Here is a 24,009-nt window from a genome sequence, read left to right as displayed (position 1 = left end):
TCTTTTCAGACCTCATCCTCCCATCCATATCACGATTCAGCTAATCAGGATAAAATTTCTAAATTTTTCCTTAGATCAACATCGTGACATCTTGATTTCAAGAACTATCAAGGAGAAACTAGTTTCAAGTCACCCTGCATATCAGTTCCATTTTTAAACAACATCTATAGACCAAGGACAATAATATTTAACATAAACTAAGCAAAAATGTGGCTCTCTTCCTGGCCTTTGAACTCGGAAAGGACCGTAGAAAGTCAAATTACTTCTGCACAAAAAACATGGCACCTGGTTTGGGATTTTTAGGAAACAGAGAGAGTGATTACATAGGGGTTGGATAGACCAGCATTCAGGCTCAATCTATAATCCCTTCTGAAATAATACATCCTTTCTGAATTGAAACAGTTCTGTGAAATAAGGCAGGAAAATGTCCTACCATGCACAGACTCCCACCCTGCCCACATCTCCAGATTCATACTACTCCAGACCCTGCCAACAAAGCTGAATTATTGACTATGAACTCAAAATTGATTTGCCTTGTGGGAAAGAAGAGGCGGGCTTACCAGCCAATAGCTGAGCAATCAAAGTCCAGTTCCTTAACACAACAAGTTATAGGCCACCTTTTACATACAAGCACCCTCTTCACAAAATGAAGTGCCTGTTGTCAGCCCAAGGAGGGGGGACCTCATGACACTCAGGAGATGGAAGCCACACTTAGCAGGAGAGGGGATGACCTGGGTCAACAAACCTCAGAGAGGCTATTTGACAGTGTCCTAGTGTTTATCCTTTAACACATGTGAAGGACCTAACAATTTGTGGAGACCTTCACTTTCTCTAGGTGTGCATGTGTGCGTGCTAAGTCATTTAAGTTGTGTCTGACTCTTTTCAACCCTGTGACCTGTATCCTGCCAGGCTCCTCTGTCCATGGGATTCTCTAGGCAAGAATACTGGAGTGGGCTGCCATGCCCTCCTCCAGGGGATCTTCCCGACCCAGGGATCGAACCTGCTCTCTAAGTGTGTTGTTGTTGTTCAGTTGCTCAGTCATGTTTGACTTTTTGTGACCCCGTGAACTGTAGCACGCCAGGCTTCCCTGTCATTCACGATCTCCCTGAGTTTGCTCAAACTCATGTCCATTGAATCTGTGATACCATCCAATCATCTCGTCCTCTGTCATCTCCTTCTCCTCCTGCCCTCAATCTTTCCCAGCATCAGGGTCTTTTCCAATGAATCAGCTCTTCACATCAGGTGGCCAAAGTATTGGAGCTTAAGCTTCAGCATCAGTCCTTCCAATAAATATTCAGGGTTGATTTCCCTTAGGATTAACTGGTTTGATCTCCCTGCTGTCCAAGGGACTCTAATTATAGGGCTGTCTTATTGAAACCCTTCACCTCACAGATTAGGACTTGAACCCATGTGCCAGGATTTGAACCTAGCCAAAACCCAGCTTGGGACTAACCCACGTGGCTGGGCCAAAACCCATGGTGTTGCAATTGAGATCATACATGTGGTTTCTGGACCTAATGAAGCTCAGGTTCTCAATTCTCATCACAGAAAGAATTCAGTGACAGACAAAGTGATAACTAATAAGTGGATTTACTTAGAGAGAAACACACTGTCTTTAGAGTGTGGGCCACTCTAAAGACAAAGATCAATCTCTAAAGGCAAGAGTGGCCTTCAAATGTGATGTGGTTAGCTTTATGGGCTGGGTAATTTCATAGGCTAATGAGTGGGAAGATTACTCTAACTATTATGGGGAAGGGGCGGAAATTTCCAGGAATTGGGCCACACCCGCTTTTTGGTCTTGAAACCACCTAGGGCTGTGTCATTTATCCTGCTGGTGCGCTACAGTGAGCACATACTGAGGCTCAAGGTCTACTGGAAGTCCATTTGTCCATCATGGGCCTATTTGGTTCTAATCAGTTTATGTCACACGTTCAGACTATGTTATTCTTTTAAATTTTGTGTCCTGCCCCCTTCCCTCCTGTTTCATTATTAAGGAGAGGCTGATTAAGGAGAGGCCAATAGGGAGTATTGGCCAGCTTAGAATCTTCATGGGGAAGTAAACAATGAGAATGCAAAGGAAGGTTGGATGTGAAGAAATTTCCAAGGGTGAACATGTAGCCAAGGAGGCCACAACCTTGCTTCTTATTACATTGAGGAAATAAGAGCAATCTGAAAAGAACATCCTTGTGTTCCCACTTCCAGATCTGCCAGCTGGCCTGCAGTATACCTAACCATACTGCCTCCCTCCTGAAAATCAATGTCATCCATGTCACTGTCGAAAGCCATGCAGTCACCATGCCCCATAGTCCACTGCCTCTGTCTCTTCCTGTTGTCTCCTCTCTTTCCTTTTACCAAAGTCTCTTGACAGTTAAATAATTCCTATCACAAAATGCTATAATATATCCCATCTCAAAAACCAAAACCAGGATTTCCCTAGTGGTCCAATGGTTAAGACTGCTGGGGGCCTGGGTTCAATCACTGGTCAGGAAACTGAGATCCTTTGTGCCAAAGGTATGGCCGAAACTTCTCCATATTCTTCCTCACTTTCCCATTCTTCATCCATTTCTTCCTCATTCTCACTCCCTTAATTCATTCCTGTCAGACTTTTACCACTACCATCCACTGACAGCAACCCCGTCAAGGTCACCCCCGACCTCCACCTCATAAAATCACTGGTCATTTCGCAGTCCTCACAGTGCTTGGTCTCCTACATGGTTTACCTTTACGCCTCCCCCGCCCCCCCCCCCCCCCCCGTCCCTCTTGAAACTTTTGTTTAATGGAAGTAATTTTATCTTATGAGTTACTTTTCTTCTCTTCCAGACATCTAAATATGGGCATGGTAAAGGGCTCTACCCTATCTACAGTCACTTTCTAGGTGCATTTAGTTCCATGGCTTTAAATACTATTTACATGTCTTTGTCTACCTAGTCCTGAAACTTTAAATGTCATTTTGAAATCATTTACCTCAGACATGGGATTTGAACCCACATGACTGGACCTGAAGCCAGCCAAAACTCACAGTACCTGGTTTCAGGTCCTAATGAAGCTCAGGTTCTTGATGTCTCGTTACAGAAAGAATTCAGTGAGAGACAAAGTAATAGGTAAGAAGTGGATTTATTCAGACACAGAGAGAAGCACACTCCACAGACAGAGTGTGGGCCATCACAGAGGGTGAATTCAGTGGCTGTGAAATGTGGCATAGTTAGTTTTTATAGGCTGGGTAATTTCATATGCTAATGAGTGGGAGGACTATTTCAACTATTTTGGGGATGGGGCAGAGATTTCCCGGATTTGGGCCACCACCCACTCCTTGGTCTTTTATCAGTGACTTGGAACTGTCATGGCACCTCTGGGTGTGTCATTTCACTTGCTGATTCAGAATCAAGGTCTAGTCTTGTCTACCATCTTGGTCCCATTAGATTCTAATCAGTTTATGTTGTGTCCTTGGGCTATGACATTCTTTCAAAAGTTGTGACCAGCTGCTTTCCCCCCGTTACAATTTATGTATACTGATAATTTCCAAAATCATATTTCCAGCCCCATCTTCATCCCTTATATATATACAAATTTCTACTCTACATCTCCACTTGACTCCAAAAGACATCACGAACTTAAACCACCCTAAATCAGACATCTAATATTCCTCCTAACAAACTGCTCCTCTCATGAACTTCTCCCAGTTTCAGTAAACGGAAACAGTTCTTCCACATACTAAAAGCAAAATCTTGGAATCATCCTTGACTTCTTTCTTTCTCTCACATTCCACATCCAGTCCACTGGAAAAATAATCTTGATTGCCTTCAAAATATATCCAGAATTTGACTACTTCTCACCACCTCCACCATCGCCTTTATCCCAAGTTACTATTAATTCTCACCTAGATTATAGTTCAGTTCAGTTCAGCCGCTCAGTCGTGTCCGACTCTTTGCCACCCCATAGACTGCAGCACGCCAGGCCTCCCTGTCCATCACCAACTCCCGGAGCTTACTCAAACTCATGTCCATCGAGTCAGTGATGCCATCCAACCATCTCATCCTCTGTCATCCCCTTCTCCTCCTGCCTTCAATCTTTCCCAGCATTAAGGTCTTTTCAAATGAGTCAGCTCTTCACCTCAGGTGGCCAAAGTATTGGAGTTTCAGCTTCAACATCAGTCCTTCCAATGAACATTCAGGACTGATTTCCTTTAGGATGGACTGGTTGGATCTCTTTGCAGTCCAAGGGACTCGCAAGAGTCTTCTCCAACACCACAGTTCAAAAGCATCAATTCTTTGGCGCTCAGCTTTCTTTATAGTCCAACTCTCACATGCATACATGCCCACTGGAAAAGCTATAGCCTTAACTAAACAGACCTTTGTTGGCAAAGTAATGTCTCTGCTTTTTAATATGCTGTCTAGGTTAGTCATAACTTTTCTTCCAAGGAGTAAGTGTCTTTTTATTTCATGGCTGCAGTCACCATCTGCAGTGATTTTGGAGACCCCCAAAATAGTCAGCCACTGTTTTCACTATTTCTCCATCTATTTGCCATGAAGTGATGGGACCGGATGCCATGATCTTTGTTTTCTGAATGTTGAGCTTTAAGCCAACTTTTTCACTCTCCTCTTTCACTTTCATCAAGAGACTCTTTAGTTCTTCCTCACTTTCTGCCCCAAGGGTGGTGTCATCTGCATATATGAGGTTATTGATATTTCTCCCAGCAAACTTGATTCCAGCTTGTGCTTCATCCAGCCCAGCATTTATGGATTATAGTAGTAGCCTCTTAACCCTTATCTGTGGTAAGACTCTTACCAAATCTCGCTGGGGAGGCCACATAATATAAGGACTGAGAAATGACTGATGGATTTGCCAATGCAGGTCATTAGTAAGTTAGTAAGACTGCTTTCACTGGATTGATCAGTAATGTGGAAATCTGACTGAACTGGATTCCACAATACAGTGGAATTCTATATACTCCTTGTTGATCTATAATAACTAATCAAGAAAATTCTCCTTCCAGAGTCTTTGTATTTGCTCTTCCCTCCGCCTTTCTTCCAGGTAGTCACATGTGGATTATCTGCTCTCTCTCCTGAATTCAGGTTTCTATTAAAATGACAGCTTCTGAGACATTTCTCCTATCAGGTTATTTAAAATAGCACCATCCACTCTCAATCCCTTTACTTCTTTATCTTTTTGTTTCCTTCTTAGCATTTATCACTATCTGAATATATCTCTTCATCCGACATCTCCCCATCCCCACTACACACGCTAGAATGTAGGCTCTACGAGGGCAGGACTTCTGTTTTCTACTATTTATCTAACCTGGCAAATAGCGGGTGCCCAAATATCTGTCGAATGACTAAATAAGCAACCTTCGTCTCAAACGCACAGAGTTACTACTTGCGAACATAGAAAACTTTAAGACCTCGGAATATGCCCCCTTGGAACGTGGGCTTGCATCATTAGGGCCTCTTGACGTCCCCCTCTTAGAAGACATACGGTATCGCTTCCGCCCTCGCTCAAACCTCAGGGAAGGAGGGGCGGAGGGTTTATGTCATCACCCTGCGACCGCCTGCTCCTAGACGCGCCGGCTGCTGGCGCAGCCCTTCGCTCGCCCGGCCTCCCCCTCCCTGGTTCCGCGCTCTGGTTCCGCCATGGAATCCAACAAGGATGAAGCCGAGCGCTGTATTAGCATCGCCCTTAAGGCCATCCAGAGCAACCAGCCGGACCGAGCGCTCCGCTTTCTGGAGAAAGCGCAGCGGCTGTACCCGACGCCGCGAGTTCGCGGTGAGTGTAAGATGCCGGAGACACTGAGGGGACATTAGAACTGATGGGGGGAATACGGGAACGGACCGACGGGAGCAGTTGGAGGAGGGGGAGGGGTGGCGAGGCGCGGCTACGCCTGCGCACTGAGACGCGCGGTGGCCTTCGGGAGGTGTAGTCTTTGGCTCTCACCCCTCTCCGGGATACTGGGCACTTTGTGACAGGGGCAACAGTGACTTTAGCTTTCCAGGTGCTTGCGGAATCCTCTAAGATTTGGAGTTCCCAAGAATGAGAGGTTCTGACAGATGGGGCGAAAGGAACTTATATGGAAGCGAAATCGAACTACTTTTCCCAAGGGGCCATTCGGTGGCCCAGGGCCAGTTGCCGGCCTGGGAAATATTATAGTTTAGGAAAATAAACATAACTCCTCTGAAGGAAGAAATAAGTTCTAGAGAAAGAAAGAGGACTTCTGACCTTCGGACGGCCTGAAAAGTCATCTCCGTATGTTTACTCCCTGGCACGTCTCCGGGCTAGGGTCAAGGACCACCCTCACCAAACTAGAGCCTGCCTATTTCCCATTCCACACACCCGCTTACTCCCTCCTGGAGCCTCTTCTCCCGCTTGCGAGCTTCAGAGCGATGGCCTTAAGCACTCCCACCTACCCTCGCCCCCAAGAGTCCGTCAGTGGCCGGCCATATGAGCGTCAGGACAGCACCAGGCTGCTAAGCAGCCCTGGACTGTTTCCAAACCAGAGAGGGAACAGTGAGGTTGTCTGTACTACTCACTCTATCCAGGAAGCCTTTTTTTTTTTTTTCTTTAACCTAAGTCTTCTTCGGAGTTTTTCTTCACACACGCTGGAGGAGAGAAAGAGGTAGTTCATTAAAAATACAGAGTTTATACCTGCAATTGCCACTAAGTAAACTGGCCGATAGCAGGTACTCAGAAGACGGAGTTTTCATCCTAACTGCTACCATGTGATCTTTCTGAGCTTGGGTTTCCTCAACTGGAAAATTGGAAGGCTGGCACAGATAATATGAATAACAATTATACCCATAAGGGCTTTTCAGTTTAGACAGCCCTTTCAGTTTGTTTTCTCTCTTAAGCCTGCCCTATCAGGGAGGCAGAGCAGATCATTATCTTTGTTCTGTAGATAAGGAAATACCTCAGAGGCTAAGGACTTGTCCAAGATGACACAGCTAGAAACCGGAAAGTTCTGTGACTCTTTACATGTTTGCTAAAGGAATAAAATGAAACTGAACAGCAGCAGTTAGCTTTCTAACCCTTCATGCCCACATTATGAAATTGAGAAAGGGGAATCGTGGTGGAAGAGGCAGTCTAGAACGCTTAAGTTTTTCTCCCTCCTGACTCTGCAGGTTTGGCCTGTTTGCTTTAGAGAGAGTTTCAGTCTCTGTTTTCCACAGCTCCTGAGGTAACCTGCTCAAGGAACTTTTCTGTGAACTCACACTCTGTAAGACGGCCCTCTGTGTAAGGGGGCGTGAGGGCAGCTCCCAGACCGACTCCGGTACTTTGGAGGTTCAGAAACAAGCAGCCAAGAATGGATGGTAACAGCATGGCCTGAGAACTCTTCTGTTACCAGGCCCCCCTGGTACGCTTCAAGTGCTTGGATGGGTGTCCTTCCTGGAGCACAAGTACTGGAATTTGCTCAGGCAAGGAGTGACCTGCTGCATATTTGTCATATTCGTATTATTCTGGAAAGGGTATTTGCCTCTCAGCTCTCTGTAAACTTTACCTTGTGCCATTTGCAGGCCTACACTGAGCTGACAAGGATGTAGGGGTGATTTAGGCTTGAGATACGGAAACCTTGGTTAAAAAATACTAGGTAGTTGTCTACACTTGATGTTTAAAGTTTGAACTCATTCCACATACTCATTTAATGCAAAGACTTCTTTGTTTTTGTTTGCAAAATCTCTTCTTGGTGCTAAGTGGTTATAGAAGAGTTGGTAAGATGTGATCATTCACCTTAAGGAGCTTACATCTAGTGAAGGAGACAGTTACAGAAAAGATGATATTGCAAACTGTAAAACAAGAGCTGTGATTAAACAGAAATGAAACCCAGTGTTAGATGCTGAGAACCTCTGGGTGGATGTGAAAAATTCAGTCCCTGCCCTTCATGAGGCTGAGGGGAATCTTGGGGGTAGGAGGCTTGGAGAGTAAATTATAAGCAGTCTCATGACAGGGATGTGAAAATAATGGTAGATCACAGTGAGGGAAGGCTTCGGGGAGTAGGATAAGAGGCCACATTTGAACTGCACTTCAGAGGAGAGTAGGGGGCTTGAGAAGGGCTTGGAGGGGGAAAGATATGGAGGCTGGAAGTTGTAAGAGATGTGGGGGAAGAGACTGAGTGTAACGAGATATGGAGGCCGTGGAGGTGGTAATTTGAGTATGGAGGGGACTGTGGTTGAAAATAGGATGGGACCAGACTGGGGGAATCCTTTCCTGCCGTACCGGGGTATTTTCACTTTATTCTGTAGTTAGTGGAAAAATGACTGAAGTTTTTGATAGCAGGTGGAAGATAGGGTACTGATCTTAAAACGACATATAGGGTTATTGAGTGGGAAGAGAGACTCAAGGCAGAAACCAGTTGGGAGGCAATTGCATGGAGTGGGGTTAGGAATTACGAGGGCTTAAGGTAAGGCAGCATGGATCAGAATAAATTCATTGGAGGAGAAGTGCTGAGGCTTCTGTAAGAAGGATGCTGAGGAAAAATGGGGCTGGACTGATGTACCCTGGAGCAGGGGTGGGGCCCTGAGGTGAGAAGTCACAGTGCAGGGGGAATGGAGCCAGTCGGTCCCTTTCTGAGAGCTTCTATCCAGTCCTGCCGCCTGGTAAGCAGTGGCTTTGCCTCAGGCTTAGCGACAGTGGTGGAAGGCACTGCGTTTTCCTGGAAGCTGTTAAGAACATCTACAGACCTGTGTTTTTCCAGCATCCTGAGTGAAGGTTAGCCATGGAGGACAGCTCGTCTGCCTCAGGTTCTGTGAAGCACCTGGCACAGAGACTGACGAGGTTCAAAATGAATAGCTGGTAATGTCATGATCTGGGCTCATGAACTGGCTTGCACCGGGAACAGGCCAGCCAGGGAGGTGAGAGGACCCAAGGTGGTGGGCTGGGAGGCTCCAGGGCTTCAGAAGGTAAAGTCTCAACACTCAGCAGGCTGTGGACTGAGTTGTAACCAAGAAATGTCAGGACATCCCAGACTCCAGGTCCACACAGAGGCTGCCCAAGGTTCTGTGTGGTGCTGGCTCTGGGGTTCAGGCTCAGTCAGGGAGGCCAGCACACGGGAGAAGAGAGGACTGGCCACTGAGAGGGTTTGGCATTCAGGGTCTAGGAGTGAGGGATATTTTAGGACTGGTAAGGTCCAGAGTGTGGAGCTATCTGTTCCAAGTTGGTCAGCCTTTATGTACCCCATTGGGCACTCAGTCCTTCCATTTATCTTGTTTTATTGAGTCTTCTTTACCCCCTGAACAATCCTGTGAAGGCAGGAACTGTGTCTTCACTGAGGAATTAGGTAACTTGACAAGGCCACGTGACTCATTAGCAAAGGATACAGATTGTGCAGCCCCACTCCCTGGCTCTTCATCTAATCTGGCCTCCATCTCCTGACTACTTTGAGCACTCGTAGGTACCTAGAGAACCTGGAGGGGAAGTGTCCCAGGTGACACAGTGTTTGCTGGAGGTGGTGCTCAGTGCTTTGGAGGCATTCACTCATTACTGTTTCAGCTGTCCTGAGGGAGATCCAGGTTTACATGGAGAAGCTAAGTTGACTTGTCCAAGGAAACACTGCTGTCGAGTGGCAGGGCCAGGTTTGAAGTGGGCAGTCTGACTGTACAGTCTGGGTTTGAGGAGGGATCTCCTTTAGTAGCTTTGTCTGTACAGATGGTCTCACCTCCACCTCAGTGGCTCCTGCTGCCACCCCAGCTTTGGTCTCTTCCTCCAGTTTCCCTTCTTTCTAACTGTCTGCCAGCTTTTCTGAGAAGGGGCAGAGTTGGGATTTGAACCCAACCCTGTCTGTCTAACTCCATCGCCATATTAAGCTATTCTGTTGCCTACTGTTCTGTGACGCTGCTTCCCAGGCACTGTGCTGTGAGGGGTGTAACAGTGAGACAGCATGGGGCAGTCATATCCACGGGCTGGCAGGGGGCTTGTCCCGGCCACAAGAGAGTCTTAGTTGTTAGCACCCAGAAATCTTTAATTGCCACCTCAAACAGCAGTCTTCCTTGTGACTAGAGCACATTCATTCCCCTTTACGCTGTCTTTGTGCAGTGTAAGGAAATTAGAAGGGCTGATTCCACATAACTAAAAAATCTTCCAGAATCTTCCCTGAAAGGTACCAGAGAGAGCCGATCCCACTTCCTGGCTGGTGCTCCTGTATATCTACAGTAATTGAATGGCCAGTCATATTGTCCTGAGGGCATCAGCCTGGACTCCTGGGGTTTCCAGAGAAATGAAAATAAACAACCTCTTTAAAAGCCTTAGGAAACCAGCAGACCGGCTCCTCACTCAGTCGTGTCTTGATCAACATCACTTTGTTGGTTTCTACTCTTGCGGTTTCCTTGGTACCTGGAGTAAAAGTGGAGCCTGGGATGGCTTGACATCTCATGATTGCAGCTGAGTCCAAAGCCTATTGGGCGCTGAGACTTTGCCTCCCCAAGATGTGGAGTGCCCCGCCCACCCCCGACCTTGGTCACCTCACCTCTCTGGCCAGCCAGCTCATCAGCCCTGGTCACAGTATTAGCAGCTCCTCATTTTGAACTTTTACTGTATGTCAGTGTCTGTTGCAGGTAGTTACACATCTCATTTTATCCTCATCTACTGTGTGGGGAGATCCCCTGCAGGAGGACATGCCATCCCACTCCACTATCTTGCCTGGAAAATTCCATGAGCAGAGGAGCCTGGCGGTGGGGTCATGTGGTCAAAAGGGTTGGACGTGGCTGAGCGCGCACACATGCACACTGTGAGGAAACCGAAATTCAGGAAATCTCACCAGTCCACCAGAGGTCGGGGTGTTAGGCTGAACTGAGATTTGAAGACTTCGTCTTTGGGAATGAACTTCTTTCTCAGCACAACATGGCTGGAAGGGGCTTCTCCTGCCAGGCTCATGTGGTCTGGGATGGCAGAGTAGTCAAGAGCATGGTTTCTGGAGCTAGACCTCCTGGAACTCGAGTGCTGCCACTCACCTTATGTCACCACGGGCAAGGTGATCAAACACAGCTCCTCCCTTATAACAGGAATGACAGTGATGAGACCCAGCTCTGAAGCCACTGTCAAGATTAAACGGGCAAGGACTTCCCTGGTGGAGCAGTGGATGGGAATCTGCCTGCCAGTGCAGGGGGCAGAGGTTCCATCCCTGGTCGAGGAAGATTCCACATGCTGCAGAGCAGCTAAGCCCGTGCACCACGACTGCTGAGCCCACGCTCTAGAGCCGGCGGGCCGCAGCTAGTGAGCCCCTGTGCTGCAGCAACTGAAGCCTGTGTGTCTAAAGCCTGTGCTCTGCAACAAGAGAAGCCCCCGCAATGAGAAGTCCCCGCACCACAACTAGAGAGTAACCCCCGCTCTCTGCAAGTGGAGAAAGCCTGAGTGCAGCAACGAAGACCCAGTACAACCAAAAAATAAATAATTAATTTTTTAAAAAAGGATTAAATGAGCAAATACATGCAGAGCACCACGTCCGGGCCTGCTGACTCATGGCGAGCGCTCACCACTGTGGCTTCTCTCTGAGCACCCTCTTGGGCTTTGCTGCAGGAGCCCCTCCACCCCCTCATGCAGGGCCAGCCCACCTGTCAGCCTCTGTGTTTGTATTTCCCAGCTCCTGACTCGGTGAGAACATGTGAGTTTTCTGCAAGTAGCGCAGCAGTGGCTGAGGATACAGTGGTCCACTTGAGCCCCAGTGCTTGGCTCCCAGAGCCCAGCTCTGGGCCTCCTCCAGGCCCACATGCATTGTAGTGCCTGGAGCCCAGCAAACACCTGGCACATTTGAAGGAAGTTGGGGATCAGCCAGGCTGCATTGCTGCCCCTTCTCTGCACAGAGGTGTCCTGGGTCCCTGCAGTGGCCCAGATGCCTGGATTCCCAGGGTGCTGTGCCTCAGGCATGACTCATGGGCTCAGAGCTGGCTCTGGGCCTGTAATGAGTGGGCACAGGGGACTCCTTCCAGAGATATGGGCCTTTCCTCATTGAATCAAAAGGCACCAAAGACTTGGGTTTGGATATCTGTGACCCTCTCTGAGCATGACTACTAATGCCCTGTATAGACTGTGAACACTGAAGCACGACATTGGACGTGGCCAGCCATTTGAAAAAGGTAAACAGTAGCAAGCGTGAGCACAGCAGATGTTTGTCCTGAGTCCCACACCACCCTGCCCCCTGGGGCAGAATCACTGCTCCCTTTCCTCTCCACAGCTGAGCGGGAGGAGGCCTTCCTCCCAGTCCCTGCTGACTGATGGTCCTGCTAAGTGCAGCCCCCTTACACAGCACTTTGCCCATCTTGGCACTCAACAGAGGGTGGCTATTATACACTTTACTTAGGGATTTTAAAAACTTAAAAGATTAATAGTTTATTTTTGTGCTGGGTTTACCCTCAGAACTGTGACTCCTAAGCAAGCAATTATCCCCTTAGTCCCTCAGGCCCAGGTCAGGAAAGGAACAAGCTATGTTGGGCAGAAGAGTGGGTGGGGTGCAGGGGTCCTGGGATCTCCCAGGGCTGGGCAGGCCCTCAGCCATTGCTGGAGCAGGAGCCCTGAACAGTTGTCTTGCTTTTGGACAGCCCTGATCGAGTCCCTCAACCAGAAACCACAGCCTGCCGGCGACCAACCCCAAGCCACAGAGGCAACTCACACAACCCATAGGAAAGCAGCTGGGGCCAATGCCCCCTCAGCCAACGGTGAGGCCGGAGGAGGAGAGAGCACCAAAGGCTACACCGCAGAGCAAGTAGCAGCCGTGAAAAGGTAGCGGACTGGGCGGGCGGGAGGAGCCAGAGCCTGGGGGGTTGGGACGTTTTCACATCTAGAGAAGGCTTCCTGCCGCCCGTCATCCACCTCACCTGGGAGGACCTTGAGGCTGGAGGATGATCAGGAGCCCTCACAAGGCCCTCTCCCATTTCCCATGAGGCCCTGGAGTCTAGTGTGGGCCTTGGGGCCCCGCTGTCCCCTGCTGCCCCGGCAGCCCACAGCAAAAGTTGGAAACCGCTGATGCTGCTGGCCTCCTCTGCCACAGGCCAGCAGATCCTGGGCCTTTTTACACAGCCCCGTTTGTCAGAGATGAGGCCTGGTCTCCCCTCCAGATACTCCCCCAACCCACACTCCTGCCCCCAACAAAGACCCTTTCAGATCAGAGCCTGTGTGGGGTGGGGTGGAGACAGGAGGAGTTATCCCTCCAAGGCTTGGGCAGGCTCAGCGTGGAGCAGCTCACACCAGGCCGAGACAACCCAGCCACGGCTGCTCGGGATTAGATGCTCCCGCTCGCATTTCTCCAGAGGCCTCCCACCAGCTAGCCTTGGGAGTGCCTCTGCAGTCACTCCCCGTGGTCCTGGCTGCTAGTGAAGATGTTGTCAAGCTTCAGGCCTGTGTGTGACCCAGTGTGATGATAGTTTCCCATAAAAGTATTTGCCGAATTGACACCTTTCTGACCAGACAAGACCGTGGATTGTAGGCAGTAGAAACTGGTGATGGGAATTTTTCCAGCGGCTCAGACTCCATGCTCCCAATGCTGGGGCCCAGGTTCGACCCCTGATCAGAGAGCTAGATCTGACATACCACAACTAAGAAGTCAAACGTTGCAACTAAGACCCGGCACGGCCGAATAAAAATAAGTATTAAAAAGAAAGAAAGAAACCAACTGTGGGCCAAGAGTCAGGGAGTCTCCAGGGACCCCAGGAGTTAAAAATTAGTGGGAGAGAAACAGCGTCTCTTCAGGGCCCTGTGATGGGTGAACAGACACCTGCCACATCTGGCCTGTTTATCCCTCAGACTCGGACTGCCAGGAGGATAGAGCTGCTGAACCCGGGGCACACCTGCCCTTGGGCAGAGGCCCCTGACCGACAATTCTTCCTAGGTGCCTGCAGCGAGGGTGCTGTTGTTAGCTCAGGGAAATGGTTCCTGGCCCGGCAGAAACAGCATTAAATCCTAAATATATTCTTGCTGTCTCCTCTGGGCCTGTCCTGGTCCCCCAGCCTGCTCAGAGCTGGGCACCCACACTGCTCTTTCATCAGCCACCTCCCTTCCCAGCCTGGGCCCACGAGAGCTCCCTCACCAAGTTCTACTCCCTCCTCCTCCAGGGTCAAGCAGTGTAAAGATTACTACGAGATCCTGGGGGTGAGCAGAGGGGCCTCAGATGAGGACCTGAAGAAGGCCTACCGCAAACTAGCCCTCAAATTCCACCCCGACAAGAACCATGCACCTGGCGCCACTGAAGCTTTCAAAGGTAAGCTGACCCAGGTTTCCTAGTGTTTGGCTGTTCTGATCTCCTATCCTGGGGAGGGAAGGAAGGGCTTTTCCTGGAAGCCGCCTTGGACCCAAGTCCTTCCAGCTCAGGAGCTGCTTTTGGGAAGAAGGCCCTGTAGTCGTCTCCACCCCGCAATCTGTCGGAGTGCAGATGGTACCACTCCTCTCTCTCCTTCCCCCTCCCTCCACGGAGTTACAGCAGGGGAGCTGAGAACCAGTGCCTTTGCCAAGGTCACATGCTGATTGAGGGGCTGAAGGAGGCCTCCTGTGTCAGTTCCGCATCCTGGGATCTTGAAAATAGTTCCCTGTTCTGAGAAGCTGCGTGGCCTGGATCAGAGCTTGGTGGCCTCCTCAGACCAGCAGCCGCGGCCAACCCTCCCCAGGCTCTCTACACACACCACACACGACCTCTCGCCTCCAATGGGGGACACAGCAGTCTCTCTGGACTCAGGGCCTGTTATTTCTGGGGAGGGGGCTTTAGTTCTGGCTGAAAGCATAAGCTGCCCTTTAATCGTTTATATTTTCATTGAACACATCAGGCACACTTGCTGGCTGTGTACCAGCGCTGAGTTGCTGGGCCTGGAGTTCCACAGACATGCCTTCTCTCCTCTCACACCTGCCTGTCCTCCACGGGACCTTCATGGTCTTAGGCTCACCTCCCTCTGGGGTGTGGTGACTGGCCCCCTACCCGGGGCCAGGCAGGGTGCTGTGCTGTACCGGGGCTATGACCATCACCAGGTGGGGAGCCTGCACAGAACAGACCCCCAAGATCCCGTGTGCCTCTCTCGGGGCTGCCCCAGGTGCTCCGTTCCAGGCTGCTTGGGGTTGGTTCCCAGTGGGGCAGTCTGCAGGCATCTCCCCTCGCTGCCTGTCCACCAACCTCAGGGGCAGAAGGAGAAAGGAATGAGGAGGCGAGGCAGCTGGGGTTCATGTTTCTCCAGCCCTGGCGTCGGGGCCCTGTCACGGTCGGGGGAGGAGAGGCATTCTCACTCTCTAAGGGTTGCACGTTCTGAAGCAGATGCAGCTTTGACCTGCTGCCTTGAGGGTGTGGGCCGCTGGAGGACCAGAGACGGAGGAGGACTCAGAGCTGGGGCCTTCCAGGCACAGGCTTCCCCACCCCTGGGAGCTCTAATGGGGGCCAGGTGGAGGAACCACAGCTGGGACCCGGACCCCAGGGGAGAGAAGGCTTGCCCAGGCCACACCACCAGCAGTGGAGTCTCGACTAGAGTCTGGGGACCCGGCCCCTCCTGGCAGTTCCTGCTGCTCTCCGATTTACAATAGCACATCACGTGTTTGTTCCGCCTTCTTGTTGTGCTGTGACTTGAAGATTACATACCCTCCAGAAAGGATGCCCCATCCCACCAGACACCCCAGGAGAGAGGAATGAGGAGGAGGTATTTTGGTGGTTTTCATAAAGTCAAAGAGCAGACCTGAAGCAAGACTCACCTGGGTTTGATTCCTGGCTCTGCAGCATCAGACCTGTGTGAGCTTACACTTAACCTCCCTGAGCCTCCGTTTTCTCATTGGTAAAATGGAGATGAGCTCTTAGGGGTAAATAGGGTAATGCCCATAAAGGACCTGATCAATAGAAAAAATTGGACCATCATCATGCGGTGGAGAGTGAGGACTGAGTGTTAATCCTCCACCCATTTCAGACTGCCCCGATTCATTCAGAGGTGTTCCAGCATCCATCCTCCCGCCCCACCCTCTGTACCTTAGAGCACCACTTGAACACCTGAAGGAAGTGGGCGCTTGGCCACCATGGGCCTACACCCCCAGCATCCTCGGACCTCACCTTTCTGCCTCCTTTCTTACTTCTAGCCATCGGCACAGCATATGCGGTACTTAGCAATCCAGAGAAAAGGAAGCAGTATGACCAGTTCGGTGATGACAAGGGCCAGGCAGCCCGGCACGGCCATGGGCATGGGGACTTCCACCGCGGCTTTGAGGCCGACATCTCCCCTGAAGACCTCTTCAACATGTTTTTTGGTGGTGGCTTCCCATCTAGTAAGTTTCCCTGCTCTCCCCCACGTCCAGGCCTCCCTCGTGGTGATGGTGGGAGATGGGATGCCAGCCTCTCCCCTTCCCAGCAGCCCCACTCCTGACTCAGTCCCTCTGACCCCCAGGTAATGTCCACGTCTACAGCAATGGCCGCATGCGCTACACGTACCATCAAAGGCAGGACCGCAGGGAGAACCAGGGTGATGTGAGTGAGGAGGGGGTGGGTATGGGGAGGGTGCCTAGTCCCACCCAAGCGGGTGAGGCCTGGATTGGGGAGTACCTTGCTATCCTGCGACAGCAGTACCCCCCCAACTCAGCCGGGAAGCTAACTCGGTCCCCCAGTTGCCATTCCACTAAAGGACACCAGAGGGAGCCACACTCCACACACACAGCGGGAGTTGGCCGTGATGGCCTCTGCTGGGAAATGAAATGCAGAAACCTCCCTACTTCCAGGCAGGTTCCAGTGTTAATGGCCTTCGTGAGGTGGTCAGAATGACATTTTCCAAGCAATGGAAGGTTAAACTTCACAAGAGAATTGTAAAGGATGACAACATAGGGTTGGGTCTTCTTTCTTCTCTTCAGTATTCTTTAATAATGTATACAAGAACTGTAACAAGACAATGCACCAAACATCCTTTGAGTGCCACAGATTATAAGAACAGGTGGCTGACTGAAATTAAAGCAGTTAGCTAAGATTAAAATACTGTGGACAGTTGCAGAATATTTAAAATTATACCAAGCAGAGGGTTCTCTTTTGCTCTGATAATGTGGCCTTCTGCTTTTGTTTATTCATTTTTTAAACTTTTATTTTGTGTGTATTTAACATACAGAAGTTTATTAAAATTGCAAATTACCACACACTGAACAAATTTATTTTATAATTTCTCAACTGGCAATTTTTAAATTGGTAGTAGGGTTCAGAATTCAGAAAGGTATATATAGTGCAAATCTCCTTCAAGGCCTGCCCGCCATTCTTCTGAAGGCAGACACTTTTGCTTTTTTTTTTTTTTTCTTGTATTCTCTCACAAGTAAATACGTATACCCACCTCCCACCCCAGTATTTAACCCCAGTTGTGGCTTTGTTTTTATTTGGGGAAACTGGCAGCTAGAGAAGTTTCTGTATTAGGGGGACCCATGGGAGGGAATGGGAGAGAGAGACATCGTGGTCCGTCTGTACAGACTCCCACCACCTGGGCTGCATTGTGGCATTTGCCACCAGCATTCCCCCAACAGCGTCAGCCTGGGTGACCATTGGCTCTTCCCTCTAGGGCGGGCTGGGGGTGTTTGTCCAGCTGATGCCCATCCTCATCCTGATCCTCGTATCAGCTCTCAGCCAGCTCATGGTGTCCAGTCCACCCTACAGTCTGAGCCTCAGACCGTGAGTACCCGCCGCTGGGGTGAGTCCCGGGTAGTGGGTACACGGCAGGGTGGGGCGGGAGCTTTGGAGCCTCAGCCCCCACCAGGGGCCTTCCTTCCCATCCTCTTCGAGCAGGTTCCTGATCAAATTGCAGAAGCTGCTTAAAATCAAGAAAATAGACCTTGTTAAGCTGAGGTTCTTGATTTTTTTAGGATCATAGTCCCCTAAGAAAACACAGTGAAGCCTGCAGCTCTTTTCCCTAGAACACTGTGCATGCACACTGTTTTGCATATGGTTTCACAGGTTTCATGACACTCTCCCCATCTTATCTGCTGGCCTTGAAATAGGAACCTCTGTTCTTCCGTTCTGCTTGAGAGCCCTGAGACCATGAGAAGAACAGAGGCTCTAGAGTCAGAGCAAAGGTTGCTTTGAATCCCAGCTCCTCTACTAACTAAGCAGCTCTGTGACCTTGGACTAGTTATGTAACTTCTCTGAGCCTTTGCTTCCTCACCTACAAAATGGGAATACCTGCTTGTGATAATTAAATGAGTAATACACATAAAATGCCAGGCTCATTAGAAATGCTTGCTAACATTTGTCAAATGAATATACGGTCTCACACTGATAGTGAACTTGGGCAAGTTATTTGCCCTTTGAAGGCATCAGCTCCCCTCATTTATTTCTAGCACCTGACCTGATATAGAGCGACTGCTTGGCTTCTATGGCTGGAAGCCCAGTGACCCCACCTAGCGGCTAGCCTCAGCCTGGGAGCCTGGCAGGATCCCTCTGAGCCAGCAGGGGGCAGAGTCGGTCCACTGGACCCACACCAGCCAGCACAAGCACTCTGTGGCCTGATGCCAGCCTTTTTCTCTGTAGCTAGAGAACTGAGAGGCAGGAATGGGCAGACAGAAGCTGTCCTCACCAGAGCACTAACTTCTATCAGCATGTTGAGGCTCTTCCCTCAGCCTGCATGCATGTGTGCTAAGTCAATTCAGTCATGTCTGACTCTTTGCAATCCCATGGACTACAGCCTGCCAGGCCCCTCTCTCCATGCGATTCTCCATGGGCAAGAATACTGGAGTGGGTTGCCACTTCCTTCTCCAGGGGATCTTCCCGACCCAAGGATTAAACCTGCATCTCCTATGTCTCCTGCATTGGCAGGCAGATTCTTTACCACTAGGGCCCCCTGGGAAGCCCTGAGCCTGCAGAGCCTACAGTTAGAGCTAGAAGATTCCAAGAGGTGGAAGGATACAGCTCCTTAGAATCCTTCCTGTCATTTTGTTCCTAAGCCTGTTCACTCTGGACTGGGAGCCCCTGGATAGGAGGGCAAGGATTGGCTTAGGGAATGAACAAGGGAATGGAAACAGGGAGCTCAGGTCACACAGCTCATCACAGGTGGGACCTGCACTCACCCTGGGTTCCCTGCTTCCCTGATCAGGCCCTCCCAGAGAGGGGGCTGCTCCCCAGAGGCCCCAGGCAGCAGTGTGGTGAGCAGAGAGCCAGAGGCACACCTTGTTGAGGTCTGAACCACTCACATAGGAGGGAGCCTGTTTCTTTTCTCCAGAGCAGCATGGAATTCCTGCTCTAGCTCCTACTCCTGTGGGCTGTGTGGCACCTTATGTTGGGGGCCCCAGTCATCCCTAGTGCTACCTTGGGTCTGTGGACCCACGCCCACTTTGCATTTGGTCTGTTTCTGGCCAGGTCGGTGGGCCACGTCCATAAGCGAGTCACTGACCACCTGAACGTCGTCTACTATGTGGCAGACACGTTCTCTGAGGAGTACACAGGCTCCAGCCTCAAAATGGTTGAACGGAATGTGGAAGATGATTATATTGCCAATCTTCGAAACAACTGTTGGAAGGAGAAGCAGCAAAGTAAGTTTGTGTGTGTTTATGTGGGGGTGGAGGAGGGGCGGTGTGTGCACAAAGCTTGAGAGCTTGGAAGAAGAAGGCACTGTTCCCCCAGTGATCTGTGGGCCCAGCACCTGGCCCTGCTCTGCGCCAGCCATGGCCCAGCCAAAAGCCAGCTACCACCCCTGTGTTTCCCTGGGGCTAGGAGCCAGGGGCCACCTGGAGATTTCTTCCAGCTTCCCGTAAATCACTGCAATCAGCCTGTTTGGCTGCCATAGGTAACTGTGTAGAGAGAAATTGGGGCAAATCTGGCCACTCGCTGATTGGATATCTGGATCTATCTATGGGGCCCTGGGGCAGTCTGACCAGGATGACAGGTTCTCACCTTGGCTGGCCTCACCTGTGTTCTATCAAAAGGTGCCTCTATCCTGCTCCCCAGCAGGGGTCTACCCTAAAGGGATTCTGCCCAGTCTCTCGGCCCATAACTGCTCTTCCCCTCCTGCACAGACCACGCTGACATCGTAGCAGCTTTAGAAGCACGCCCTAACTTGCCCCATTGCTTTGCAGAGGAAGGCTTGCTGTATCGGGCCCGCTACTTTGGTGACACAGACATGTACAACAAAGCACAGAAGATGGGAACCCCAAGCTGTAACCGACTGTCAGAGGTGCAGGCCTCCCTGCATGGATAGTCCTGGGCCAGCCGTGCCACCGAGGTCCAAGTATGAGCCAGGGCCTCCTCTGCCTGGCAACTCCTGGCAGCTCTGGTCTTGGTCATGAGGCAGAGGAGGGTATGAGGAGGGAGGGAGGGTGCCCAGTGATCGCGCGGCACGGTTTCCCTGTCCTCAGCCTGACCCCCAGCCTGCAGAGCTGGGAGTGCTCTGGGGTGAGTGGGGAAACTGAAGTCTGTCTCAGCCCTCCAGGGTGCCTCCATGGCACCCCACCCTGCCCCCTGGCTCCAGAACTGAGGGGTGCCCAGGGCTGCTCCTCATGCTCACTTGGTCTACTCTAGCCCTGTGGTCCCCCTTGGCCCTTTCCAAGTGTTACAGACTCTTATCTGGGCCCTGGGATCTAGACCGCCTGCTATTACTGGGCAGTCAGTAGACCCCCTCACTTCCCCGGCAGACACCAGGATGAACCATGTGCGAATGGGTGAACCGACAGCCCTTCCTCTTCCCCTGTTCTTCCAGGCAGGAAGAAATGTGCGCATGGGAGGGAACCCATGTGCAGGGGAGGGAGCTGACAGGCTGGGAACAGGAGAGGCCCTGCCCCCAGGCTGGTCCTAGTCTGGTTGGGTCAGAAGCACTCTGAGCAGCTCTACACCTGGCAGCTGCAGGCATCTGACTGCCCGTGCACCTCACCTGTGGTCTGAGGAAGGGAACAAAAGGTCACAAGTTCAGGGTCCGAGGAGCAGAGAGCCCTCTGCACAGAGAAATGGGAGAAAACAATGAAAGGTGGTGGTAGCAGACTCCACCCCCCCCCCACCTTTACCCCCTCTACAGCAGGCTCTGTTCCCAGCATTTGCCAGAGGGGACAGCTTGGACCAGGCCCAGAGGAGTGTGGGCAGAGCTGGTAAAGGTTCTTTTTCGTGTTGGTGCTCTGCCCACCGCCTCTTCTGCCTGCGTCCCCCTCAGCTGCAGGCTCTACTCTGAGGCCATTTGCTGGTGCCTCTGGGAGAGAGGAACAGACTGCAGGGCCCAGGACTTGGCTTGTCGGTGGGGGCTAAGCTCCAGGCTCCGGGACATGTAACTGCCAGGCTAACTGTTACCACTCTCCTCCCCAGACTATGAAATCCCTGGAGAATGTTTGGTGACATGCACTGAGCCAAGGTGACGGACTGTACACTTAAGGAAAGACAAAAAAAGAAAAAAAATTAAAGTGGAATTGGAGGCCGAACGCTGCACAACTGCCCTCTCTCTCACCCAGTAAATGCAGAAATCTCTTAGGACAGACAGGAAAACCTGCCACGGGGCTGCTTCCCTTCCTCCCAGGGCTGGCAAAGGCTCGGGCTCCACATCAGCTCTCTCCTAGGATACAGAAACCATGGCAACGAAAGGAGAATGTAAAACTTGCAGCAAATGTCTGTGGGAAGGGCTGGGGGAGGGGGCACCCAACTTCCTTTCTTCCCCCCTCCCAGGAGCTACCACCAGTCACCTCAGTGGAAGCAATCAGAGGTGTTGGCCAAGGATAAAGAGGACGAGGAAAGAGAACTCTCCATAGAATGTAATTTATAGATGCGTGTATATATATATATCTATTTATATGTAAATAGCACATATAAAGATATATATACAGAGAGTCTACTTTTTGAAACTATGCAGGGATTTGATTAGGCTGTTGAGTTGATTTCTTCCCTGATTTAGAAAACAAGGCCTGTTTGGGGAAGGGAGCCTTGTCCTTCATAGCTGACAGCAGAAGGAAAGTTGGGTCACAGCTTCTAACTTTGCCCTCAAGCCCAGCCTGTTTTTGATGGCAGCAGTAATCATGATAGCATAAATCTGTAGAGAACTTGGAAGGCTGCCAACTTCATGATTAAACTGGAGGGGAACAGGCCATAGGAAAAGAAGGTGCCCCTAGGGTCAAGTGCCAGGTCAGTGTTGCATCATGGTAGAAACCCCAGATGGCCTAGAGGGATGAGCCCACCCACCATAAGTTTGGTCAGCTCAGGTGGGCACTTTATCCTGGCTTCCAGGAGCCCCCCTGACCCCCCACCACCGAGAACAGCAGGATTGGAGAGGGGTATCAGGTTCAGCCTGACCACCTCCCCGCTAGTCCCTACGTGAGTTTTGCCTTATAGGTGCCCCTGGGCACCCCCCATTGTTGCTACTGGTTTTTCCCAAGTCATGGACCAAGGACTCCAGAGGCTTTTCTTCCAAGAGTCAACCAGGTGGCACACAGGACCTTGGGGCAGCAGCCAAATCCTGAAGAAAGTCCATGACCGTGGGCACCTCTGTCTCTACCCTCCAAGGACGTGACGCCACCTGGCCTTCTCTTGCACGTTGGACAAAGGATGAACCAGAAGGTTTTCTTCTCGTCACCTTCAAATGAGGATTTTTCTCAAAACAGCAGTTGCTGCCAGGGGAAGGGAGGGAGGTTTTATTTATTCCCACAGTTTATACTGGGCCTTTTGGAATTACTATTTTCCCCAAATTTTCCTCTCGTGGTGGGTGTGTCATTGAGCCTGCCATCCTCCGAAGCCTTACTACCCCAAACCAAGCTGCCAGCCAGGAGGGGGTCACCACCCTCCCAGAGCTTCTCTTGGCTCTTTTTTTAAAGGTCTCCCAACAAGTAGGATTCTCGCTGGGAAAGGAAGCTTGGTGAAGAAATGTCAAATATGGTTTTTAAACAAGGTCCTGCCCTGTGATGAAGCAGCCGCCCCAGCCCAGAGAGATGCTCAGAACTGGATGCGGATGAGAGCACCCTGCCCGCGGTGGCCCCGGTGCTCTGCCCCCACCACCCCAACCCTCTGGTCTCGGTAGATGTCCCTAGACGGGCTGAGCCATGTGCAATAAGAACATAGATCCTGACGGATCCCCTGAGAAGATGTATTTCTTGAATTAGAATTCTGAAATTGTATATCTATAAATATATGTTTATTATGTGATTGGTGGGTCTGTGTTGAGCAAGGGGGCCAAGCTTGGAGGGGAGAAGGGTACGAGCACCTGTTGCTGCTGACACTGTCCTGCCCTGGCCACGAGGAGTTTGGTGGCTACTCGGAATGTCCCCTCGCCCCAGCTGACAACCACTTCAGTCACAAGTGTTGTTCCAGGGCTGACTCCCATTGCGACAAAGGATGAGCGGCTCGATTAGGCCAGGACCCGGGGGTCCCTGGCACTAATCCAGGGTGGGCAACCTGGGCCTCCCCTTGGCCCTACCCCGCCGATTCCATCAGGCCTGTGGTGAACACAGCAGATTCAGAATCTCCCTTCTCCCCAGCCTGGAGCTCCAGCCCACCCTGGATCCAGAACAAGGGAAAAGTTCTCAGAGTTTCTTTCCATCTCTGGCTGCACAGTCTTCCCAGCCATCCCTGCCACACCGCCCCCACAACCCACCCTCCTCCCCCATGGAAAAGTTAAAAATGCAGCAGCCAGTGTAGGGCTGTCTGAATGGAGCGGCAGATCTGCCGGGGGCCTCCCAGAGACAGGGCCCGGCAGCCCTGACTGGCGGCCTGCGGCCCCTCCTGCCGCAGCTCCAGCCAAAGACAGGCAGGCTGCCCGGTGGCGCCACTGCAGCCCGGGAGCCCATTGGCTGCCCCCGCCTGGGTCACTGCGGCTCGCCGCCCAGTCTGCGAGCCACCACTTGTTGGCTGCGGTTGGCAGGGGCGTTGCCAGCCGCCCCCATTCACCCCCCCCCAAGTCCCCCTGCCCTCAGCGTGCAGTTCTGTGAGCCAAAAGGGGCGGGACAGACTCCGTCTAACTGTTCACAAAAAAAGAGCCTTTGACAAGTGTCCCCACCCACTGTCAGGTGGCACAACAAGCCCCTAGTCCATGCAAGCTCCCGGGATCAGCCAGCTTATCTCCCCGTCCTAGACTTGCCCCACGGGGCCAGGAGCGCATACCCAGCCCAACTGCGGCCACATCCCCGCCCAGAGTTCCCAGGCAGAGTCACCTGGCT

General features: G+C 51.2%; 1 protein-coding gene across 3 annotated transcripts; it reads left to right on the top strand.

Moving 5' to 3' along the window:
* The first annotated feature begins 5,549 nt into the window (after positions 1-5,549).
* Positions 5,550-22,999, top strand: DNAJB12 (DnaJ heat shock protein family (Hsp40) member B12). Of its 3 annotated transcripts, none has more exons than XM_065922541.1 (9): positions 5,550-5,760; positions 12,516-12,696; positions 14,025-14,170; positions 16,012-16,197; positions 16,317-16,396; positions 17,460-17,569; positions 19,250-19,422; positions 19,966-20,063; positions 21,179-22,999. In XM_065922541.1, the coding sequence occupies exons 1-9, from the start codon at positions 5,628-5,630 to the stop codon at positions 21,206-21,208; spliced, it is 1,137 nt and encodes a 378-aa protein (XP_065778613.1). In that variant the 5' UTR covers positions 5,550-5,627; the 3' UTR covers positions 21,209-22,999. The 3 variants fall into 3 exon arrangements, with proteins under 3 accessions (XP_065778613.1, XP_065778615.1, XP_065778614.1); XM_065922543.1 differs by having other exon boundaries at positions 19,966-20,111; XM_065922542.1 differs by having other exon boundaries at positions 19,966-20,117.
* Positions 23,000-24,009: the final 1,010 nt, after the last annotated feature.

Source organism: Muntiacus reevesi, chromosome 2 (genome assembly GCF_963930625.1).
Source record: "Muntiacus reevesi chromosome 2, mMunRee1.1, whole genome shotgun sequence".
NCBI classification, from domain to species: domain Eukaryota; kingdom Metazoa; phylum Chordata; class Mammalia; order Artiodactyla; family Cervidae; genus Muntiacus; species Muntiacus reevesi.
The sequence above is the reverse complement of the archived record's forward strand: the minus strand, read 5'-3'. Positions and strand labels throughout refer to the sequence as shown.

Excerpts from the sequence above, each read along its gene's own strand:
- DNAJB12 (XM_065922541.1), top strand. The coding sequence starts at position 5,628 with ATGGAATCCAACAAGGATGAAGCCGAGCGCTGTATTAGCATCGCCCTT. Across the intron at positions 14,171-16,011 it reads CGCCACTGAAGCTTTCAAAG|CCATCGGCACAGCATATGCG; the intron begins GTAAGCTGACCC and ends TCTTACTTCTAG. Across the intron at positions 17,570-19,249 it reads TACAGTCTGAGCCTCAGACC|GTCGGTGGGCCACGTCCATA; the intron begins GTGAGTACCCGC and ends GTTTCTGGCCAG.